This window comes from Notothenia coriiceps, unplaced genomic scaffold, assembly GCF_000735185.1.
Source record: "Notothenia coriiceps isolate Sejong01 unplaced genomic scaffold, NC01 NC01_scaffold00020011, whole genome shotgun sequence".
Lineage (NCBI taxonomy): Eukaryota > Metazoa > Chordata > Actinopteri > Perciformes > Nototheniidae > Notothenia > Notothenia coriiceps.
This window is the reverse complement of record NW_011352712.1, coordinates 44,497-54,065: the sequence shown is the minus strand read 5'-3', so window position 1 is coordinate 54,065 and position 9,569 is coordinate 44,497. Positions and strand designations below refer to the sequence as shown.

Here is a 9,569-nt window from a genome sequence, read left to right as displayed (position 1 = left end):
ACATGAGAGCGGTGGAGATGAGGAGGTGTCGGCGTTCTGGCGATTTACTCGGAAGGCTTCAGTAGAAGCTGCTGGGAGTCCCAGCAGCTTCTACTGAAGCCAGTCCCTAACTCCGGGGACTTCCGGCCGGGGATTTTGGGCGGCAGTATACGCCGTGAAGTTGTTTGCGGCCTGTCAGTAAACCCAAAGCAGAAGAAGAAGAAGTGACGTCAGCGGCTTCATTTGCCTAATCCACCCCCAGGGATTTATTTCCGGTNATTGTATATGACTTATATTATTACTGTGCACCACATTGTCTATGTAAGTACAATCATGTGGTACAGCAGCTAACCAATGAACACAGTTAGTAGTCGCAGCTACTTACATAGACAATGTGGTGCACAGTAATAATATAAGTCATATACAATATACATATATCTATGTCATATTCTAACAAATATGTTTTGGATGCATATTGGTATGTATTCAGGCTGTTAAATACAATTAGCCTCTGTTGCCACCTGCTGGTGAGTAAATATTAAAATGAGCTAAAGTTGATAACCGCTCCACAAATGTTTTTTAATGTATCTGCCGGTCCTTGGCACAATAAAGGTTGGGAACCCCTGCTTTAGCTCACCTGAGTCTCTCAGTCTGACAGGAGAGGACTCTCCTCCAGCTTGTTGTGGAACAAACAGCTCCTTTTGTCCGTTAGTGCAGCTAGCTAACCAGATGCTNTTTCCTGTCAGGCTTAAATATTGAAGCTAAATGCATCAATCTGGTGCACTCATATGGGTGTTGAGAGATGTATCCATAGATCTCTTCATTTTGCTCTCAAAGTGCACCAGATTGATGCATTTAGCTTCAATATTTAAGCCTGACAGGAAAAGTTTGAGAACCACTGCTCTAATGAGCTATATATTCAAGGCAGGACTTGTGAAAACAGAATGTCCTGCTTTTTACTCCATCTACATCTACAAGTCATAGTCAATAACTGCAGCACAGTTGCTGTGAACATGAAAAAATCTGCTAATAAAGTGAATTTGGGTTGTTTGTTTACGGGAAAGGACATTGCATATCGTTTTTTTTTAACGCAGAGGCTCTGTTAGTGCTGTTAGTGCTGTAGCTGTTCAATGGCCATACAAAAAATGATATATTTTTAACTGGAGAACAATAAAGTTTAATCTACCACAACATCTTGGAGATTTTCATCTGTGTCCAACCGGTGATGCAGCAGTTACAAGAGCAACCGCAACTTTCTTGAATTAGTCTTGGAACAGAGCGTGTTGTGACTTTGTTTCACTCATTTTAGTGAAAGCAAGTCATGACTCTCTGGTGATCACGGCAATTAGGCGATTAAGAAGCATCAAGAGATATGCTCTAATAGATGATTGTAACTGAGGGCCTATGTAATCTAGTTTTACTTCATTATTAACATACTCTAAAATATAGAATACAATGTAGACTTACTAAGACTGAACAAAAAATATTAGAGGCAGCCTACATGACTAGCAGAATGCTAATAAAGAATATGTAATGTGTTATCTCAATTAATCAAATCCTCTGGTGATCCTTCAACGTGCAGAGCTGAAATATTCATTAGTCAATTTTTACAAAGCACATTATTTTATTATTTGGAGTATGCACTGGACAGAGTGATATAGTAATATGCTCTTACAACCTTCACCCCAAGGTTGACTGCTAGCTTTTATGAATGGTGTGAATGATCAAATAAATCATTTATGGCACACTACACTCCACAACCATAGGAAAATGGTGTATTGCATGTATTTTGTTGTAATGCATTGCGTATGCCACCACTGACAACAAGCCCTACCACTGATTGAGTTTATAACTCACATTCTGTCTTGAAAAAAAGGGATGAATACGGTAACTCTCTGCTGGTAGAGAGAAAATAACTTTGACTCGTATGTAAATGCAAAGAAAATTGTTGTGTGTTCCTGCTTCTCAACTGTCGGTCATTAAACTTGCAGGAAAGTGTTTCCTGTTTTTCTTATTACCCGGCTTTCACTTGGAAAAATGTCAACATCATTGGAAATTTCCATTCAACTAATTGACCAGTTCCTACTTCTCCTGCATCGGCTCAAATCTGACAGAGGCTAAATAAGTTCGTGTGTAATGTCTTTCATGTAATGCATTAATAATCTATACCAAAAAAGACTTTTGAATTCAAACATTCATGTAATGACGGAATTATCCACAGGACAGATGTTTTTAACTTTCATCTCGTCCAAGTTACTCTGAAGCCCTTTAACGTATTACCCAATTACTTTCCTTCAACCGGAACTTCAAAAGCCTTGTAATACTTAATATATAATGATTCAGTGCTTTCTGAAGTGTGCTCCTTTGAACAGGGGGTACAGTACATCTCAAGGACATACTGCTTTCAATGAGAATCTATTGCTTGGTGCCTGTCTTATATCTCATGTGTTGAGTCAATAATACAGTTTGATTTGGTTTGTTATTTGCCCAACAATATCTTATCCTATCCCCATCAAGAAAAAGCTAGTTTCCCCAGATTATCCCAAAAAATTGAAAGCCAGATGACTCCTCCCAGGATGTGACAGAAGGTACATAATATCATTACAACTACCCTTGTGGGCGACTTTAATTTAGTGACTCAGGGCTTTGAGTAAACACTGAAAAGTGAATAGAATCGGGAGACAACTCAGAACAGAAACAGAGCCTTTCACTAGGTACTGACTCACACAAGGAGTCCCCCGTAGCCACCGCTTTTGTTAGAGGATCATGGTAATGGAATAAAAAGTCAGATTAGACCCTTCTTTCGAATTGTAAGTGCTTTTGCGACAAAGTATGCCCCTGTGTATTATGCCCATATCCCTGTGCTATTGCCTGTAAAAAGATTGGACCGCTCAAATAAATTCACCACTATTACACTGAATGTGGACATGTTCCTTACCAGACAGCCTCTGGGCCTGCCAATGTGTATGTATCCTACTGTAGATCAAAAGCAGTCCCAAAACATTTGCATGCCTATTTGAGTAGCTTTTATTCAAACTGAAAAGCCCAGCCCACCAACCCCCTTTAAATAATAATAAAAATACAGTACATATTTGTGATTCAATTGAATGTGATTTTTTACCCTGGCTTGGTCTTGGCCTGGTCTTGGCTGTGTTCCAAATCCCATCTGTTTTCTCTTTACTCTTAGTATATGGTGCAGCTTCCATTACAAAGTGCATTGCTTCTCCTTCAATTGTCTGTTTCATGTGTGACCAAATGGTTTATTCGTCTTTTCTCTACATTCCCTTATAAATGCATACACTACTATAGGTTTGTTCTTTATGTTATCCCCGACCAGACCTATATATGGAGTGTGGACTTCTACTTGGAGAGGTCCCAGTTCACCTCCTGCCCTGCCGTGGTTCCCTTGAGCAAGGCACCGGACATCCCCCTTCCCCCATTGCTCCCCGGGCGCTGTACAATAGCTGCCCACTGCTCCTAGTACTAGACTCCTGGTACTAGGATGGGTTAAATGCAGAGGACAAATTTCACTGTGTGTGCTGTGTGCTCTGCATGTGTGACCATTAAAGAGGGTTTCGTCCCTCCCAATTATATTCTATCAGTGCAGCTGGAAGTGGCTTTAATTAGTACATTAGCCATAAAAACTAAATCAATAGGCTGATAGATTCAAGAACGCTTTGAATAGGTTGTTAATTATTGGTTAGTTTGTCACTGTCCCCTTTCACCCTAATAGTAGTAATTCATATAAAATACGAGTACTAGCTGTTACTAAAATATTTATGCCTCTCATGAATTCTTTAACTCTACTGAAATAATAAGATGTGCTTATATTTATTTATTGAAGCACCAAGACAAAGATTGTGATTTTTTTTTTGCTCTACTACAACGGCAGGAAACAGATGGCAATTCAAGCTTATCTAATAAGTCAGTCTTCTTTTCACTGTCAAAGTCAATTCATATCTCATTAGCAGAAAATGCAGTCATAGCTAATCTAATCGTTAGGGAAACATGATGAAGAAAGATAAATGTCATGATGTGAAAAAACGACTTCCTTGTACTCTTTCGCAGTAATCGACAAAACTTAGATTTATTTTCAACTACGATTAGAAATGTTATAATCTTAACCTTTATTCTCATGTGTGTTCAAATGATTTAAAATGGCATTTCATACTGATTGATGTCTGTTTAATCTTTTCTTTTCTCAGATACCTTTTCTGATTACTGCAGAGAAATGGCTGCCTTTAACTGCTCTTTTGATGTAATGGCTGAAAAAGGCGGATGGCTTTGTCCTCTGGGGGAAAAGTGTATCAATCTGACCTCCGATGCAAACGGCAGCCATATTGAACTGGATGATGCCTGTCTGTCGGATGAAAGCTACCTGGAGAAGTATTTAGGGCCTCGTCGGTCATCTGTGTTCCTCCCTGTCTGCCTCACGTACCTGTTCATTTTCCTGGTAGGTGTCATGGGGAATGTGCTGACATGCACTGTCATCGCACGCAACAAAGTCATGTGGACGCCAACAAATTACTACCTGTTCAGCCTGGCAGTGTCCGACCTGCTTGTGCTGCTGCTCGGTATGCCATTAGAGCTGTATGAGCTGTGGCAGAACTACCCCTCCCTCCTGGGGAAGGGTGGCTGCTACTTTAAAACGTTCCTATTTGAGACTGTTTGCCTGGCATCTATCCTGAACGTAACAGCGCTGAGCGTAGAGCGTTACATCGCTGTGGTGCACCCACTACGGGCAAAATATGTTGTAACACGCACCCATGCAAAGAAGGTCATCCTTACGGTTTGGGGGGTGTCTGTGTTGTGTGCTTTACCAAACACAAGTCTACATGGGATCGACATCCTTCATACTCAATTCACCGGTCCAGCTGGGAACATAACAAGAGAGTTCCCCGACTCAGCAATGTGTACTCTAGTGAAACCGCCCTGGATGTACAACCTGACCATCCAGGTGACCACCTTCCTATTTTTCTTCCTGCCCATGGTCACTATCAGCGCTCTCTACACGCTCATTGGGCTGCAGCTTAAGCGGGAGAAGATGTGTCACACACTGGAGGCAAAGACAGGCTTTGGACAGGACAGCTTCTGTAACATCCGGACACAGCAGCAGAAGGCCCGTCGCCGGCAGGTCACTAAAATGTTGTGTGAGTATCAAAATGGTTTGTACCTTAATATTAACCAGAGTTATGTGCCTAGCTGACCTGTAAGCAGAAATATTTATGAAATACTAAGAGTCCTAATCGATAGAGTTTTTAGGCCGATGCTAGTCTGGCTCACTGGATGTACATTGTTGGAAAAAGTCGGCAATTGGCCATGTATCTCACAAGGCATTGTCCTCATTTTTCTTTATTTTTTAAACACAAACAAGCCAGAGGGATTTTTCCCAACACAAGAATGCTAATGGAGCCAGCCACTGCCAAACAAAACTAGGTGGAGACCAATAGTGAAGGGTTTTTAAAGATCAGGGGCTGCATTTACAAACAATCTTGAGAGATCTCCTAAAATAACCTTAACAATTCTACAAAAATCGACAGCTGTCAGCCAGACAAGATAGTCTCTGCATCGTTGACACACAGTCCCCAGAGGGACAATTTAATAGATAGCATGTTGGCTTCAATCAATGTAGCCTACTGCTATTGAAATCTCCCCTCCATGACTCCTATTGTGTCCTCCTCTCTTTCTGTCCTTTCAGTTGTTTTGGTGGTGGTTTTCGGGATCTGCTGGGCCCCGTTTCACACTGACCGTCTCATGTGGAGTTTCATCGATAACTGGACTGACAACCACCTGCACATCTTTCAGTACGTACACATCATCTCCGGAGTGTTTTTCTACCTCAGTTCGGCCGTCAACCCTATCCTGTACAACCTCATGTCCACACGTTTTAGAGAAATGTTCAAAGAGGTCATGTGTCATCGGCCCCACGACATAATTCCCAGAAAACACTCACTCAGTGTCACCCGTATGACGCTCCGCAGCACCCTAAGTGACGCTCCGCTGAGCAGTGGAGCTGCTGTCGTTGAAGCCGTGGCAGAAGATGGAGAAGTGAGGATAAAAGGTGAAACTTCTTTTTCGTGTTAAAAACAACACAAGGGGGTGTGAATGGGGATGAATTGTTGTGGATGGCATGCTATTTTGTTCTGACCCACTGCATCCATCTGTCATCCACTTTGAGGTGCATTAGCTACCAATTAGAAAAAACACAGTCTGAGTGGAAAAACAGAAAAGCCGGAGCCGTCAGGCTGCAGTGTTAGGACCCGATCATTTTGCAAAAGGTTATGCTTTCTGCACTTTATTTTGTCTTGTTGTTGTGTTGCAACCACAACATCACCTTACCTAACCTTTATTTTTGCTAAACTCACAGACGCTCAGTGATGCAGAAACAGAAAGCTTAAAGCCTCACTCTAGTTGAAAACAATATCAGAGGTTGCGAGCTGATTAAAAGTGCTCTGTCTCATTGAGGCCTAAATGAACTATTCTCCTTTGAAAACTTTAAAAGCAGATTACTACTATTTTAAAAATGCCTGGGCAGGCATTAGATCAATACTCAAGCTCTCTGGAATAATACAGGATAGCATATTATAGACAGGAAGGAGAGACTCGTCACAACTGGTATTTGAGCAAATTATCCTTTGAGAGAGAGAGAGAGAGTGAGGAGCACTGGAAAATAATTGCTTGTTGACCGGCATGAAGAAAGGCTGCTCTGATGTAAACAGATGCAATATTGTGGCACTTTGCAGGGCTTATGATTTAGCCTGAACCTGATCCCTTTCCTTCTACACCCTGAACACTCATGCCTGCAACACACATGGCGGCCATGCCAACACATGTGTAGGTATCGTGCCACATGTGTCTGTTGCAGCCACTTTAAGCTATGAATCAGAAAGATGGATACAGCTATGAATGTAAATACAGGTCCTGTATGTTATCAAACTATTAAGTGCTGCTTTTAAGGATCTTCTGTTCTATATGTTATTACAAACATTTGAAAAGTTGAGAAGTATCGGGTGGAAAAATGAATCCAAAAGTTGTTCCATGCCAAAAATAAATGTTATGGACTTGTTTTAAAAAATAGTACAGGAATGTGAATACAATGGTGCAAAACTTAATTTCTTTATTATACTGTTACTGTTATTGTGATTTAATGTGTGAGCCGAAATGTGCTAAAGTGTAATATCAAAGTGTTTGGGCATTAAGAATATATAATGTGTGCTATGTTCAGATTACAAAATGTGTGTCAGCCCAGTGCACTGTTTGAATATGTGTTTGTGTCAAATAAATATCTTCTATACATTTCGTAATGCTTTTTATTGTCCATCACAAAGGAAAATAATACATTTTTCAATTATTTTCTTCCATTGTTTTTTATCACTTTAAACTTTGAAATATTCTTGTTTCCTAACTAAAGTAATGTTCATACTTGCGTACTTATAATGAGAAGAGTTTCATAGGATGCAGGAAATGCTGCCTTTTTAAATGATACATTATTATTATTTGTTAAAGGCACACCAGTATGAAAACCTTTCTAAAGCTATGCTTACATTAAGCACCAGAATATTTGCAAAAGATAATCTTAATTAAACAATATTCTTGCACTGTTCCACAGAGGACATTTATGAGGGCATTACATGTTTCATTAAACACAGCAATTAAAGAAAAAGCTATAATGAGAAGAAACCAGTAAAAAAAAAATTTGATTAATACTATAGCGTTATACTGTTGATCTCACCCTTTACCATAAGCTTGCAAAGACAAAGTGAAACCCTAAACTACACCTGCACTGGTGCACGTGTCCTCCTACATTGCTATTGCACATGTCATTAACCCCCTCACACACACATGGCACAAATATCCATGTTAAAGTCACTGATTGTCTTCTTTTCCTTCCAAGGTGAATAATAAGGACAATTGACTGGAAGTGGTAGCGTTGTGTTATTTCCTCGAGGTTTCAAATGACACCTTTTGTCCTTGTGAGAGATTCAGCACCCTCTCAATCAAAAAAAGAATATAAAATTCCAGAGTTGTAAGAGCTTGAATTCTAATCAGATATAAAAGATCAAACTAAACACTATGACTGCACAATGAACATTACGTCAGCATTATCAGACCACATTACCATCTACCTCTTAACATTAGAATGGACTTCATCTATTGCCTTAAATCGCAAATGTGATAGTTCAATTCAACGAAATACAGATAATTGCTTTCTGGCGGAGAGTAAAAAAATAAAATCTCGCTCGTTTGTAGATTCTTTATAAGGCAGACAGTTAACAAAGCGTTGAATAGAGAGTGGAAGCTGTTCAAAAAACAAATTACATTATCCCAACACGGTTTAACAGATTTGTTACACAAGTTTATATGATAACAAACATTTCTGTCAAATATCTTAAACCTTTTGAAATAAAAACCCAAGCCAAAGAATTGTGCAAGAAGAAAGTTCAAACTTTAGAGTAGGTGCCAAGAAAATCTGGCTTTGCTAATGTCTCTGGGAGCAATATTGGATACCACTGAAACACTCCTCTTGTAAATAACAGCCAGTGATAATCTCATAGCCATCTTGCCATGGGGGTTAAGGTGAAGATTGGAAAATAAAGCCTCATTAATGCTCAGACACAACTCTTAACAGAGAGCATGAGTAGATTGTGGATGCAGACACACAGCCTTCACCTCAACCCATCTGAAAGGTGCAAACTTAACTGGAAAAACTCTGTGGCGATGTCTTATTTTGTCACATCAGAGAATATGAACCTCAGTCCTTAAATGAAAACAAGGTGGAAAATACGTTGACAGATTTTCCTTTCATCATCACACTCTTAACTTCATTTGACCCGAGAGAACTCTTGTTCTGGAGCTCACCATCTATGACGACTAAGTGCTTAACTACATCGACTTTTGAGATTAACGTTATTTTGGCAACCAATCCTGAAAAGGAGAAAGGTAATTCAGTTCAGCAAGCTCAAACGCAATGATGCTTCGTATGGTGACTCATTAATTAGTTGAAAAGCACTGTGTAGAAACGAAAGAAAGGCGATCTATTTATTGATGGGGGACAGTGGCGACACTGAATCAAAACCCTCCTATTCAGAGCATGTGCACATTCATTTGGGAATATGGAGTGCCTACCAACTCACAATCTATGACATAGGAACCAAGACATTTTTTGTAGCCTGCCTTGGTCAGAAACCATTGGATTTAACATATTATTAAGCATCTGTCAATATACTTACCATCAGTTCCTAATAGCCATGCCTGGAAATGATGCTAATCACTGACTGCTATGCATTCACTCAAATTCTACAGTCCGGTAATTAGAGCTGTTTTATAAATAAATACTTAGAGGTTAGATTGCACTGTTCTGAGTAATGAGAAAGGAGACAGACGTATACATTTTTATTCTAATTACATATTGCCTATTTAAATTAGTCCTTTGACAAAACATGACATGAAGCCGATATTTTAAGGTTTGCACTGATGATTGGTGGACTCACATTCAACATCCGGTATTAATTAAATATGCTTTGTCAATTTCAGGTTCATTTTACTCATCCTAACGGTGTCCTTTTAGTGTGCAGCTAAAATTCCAGATA

At 39.7% G+C, this 9,569-nt stretch overlaps 1 protein-coding gene across 1 annotated transcript; it reads left to right on the top strand.

Moving 5' to 3' along the window:
* Positions 1-4,188: 4,188 nt before the first annotated feature.
* nmur1a (neuromedin U receptor 1a) lies at positions 4,189-6,376 on the top strand. Its single transcript, XM_010779252.1, has 2 exons — positions 4,189-5,129; positions 5,678-6,376. The coding sequence occupies exons 1-2, from the start codon at positions 4,211-4,213 to the stop codon at positions 6,061-6,063; spliced, it is 1,305 nt and encodes a 434-aa protein (XP_010777554.1). The 5' UTR covers positions 4,189-4,210; the 3' UTR covers positions 6,064-6,376.
* Positions 6,377-9,569: the final 3,193 nt, after the last annotated feature.

Bases quoted from the DNA above. Each gene is read 5' to 3' on its own strand.
- nmur1a (XM_010779252.1), top strand. From the start codon at position 4,211: ATGGCTGCCTTTAACTGCTCTTTTGATGTAATGGCTGAAAAAGGCGGA. The intron at 5,130-5,677 runs GTGAGTATCAAA...CTGTCCTTTCAG, and splicing joins GCAGGTCACTAAAATGTTGT to TTGTTTTGGTGGTGGTTTTC.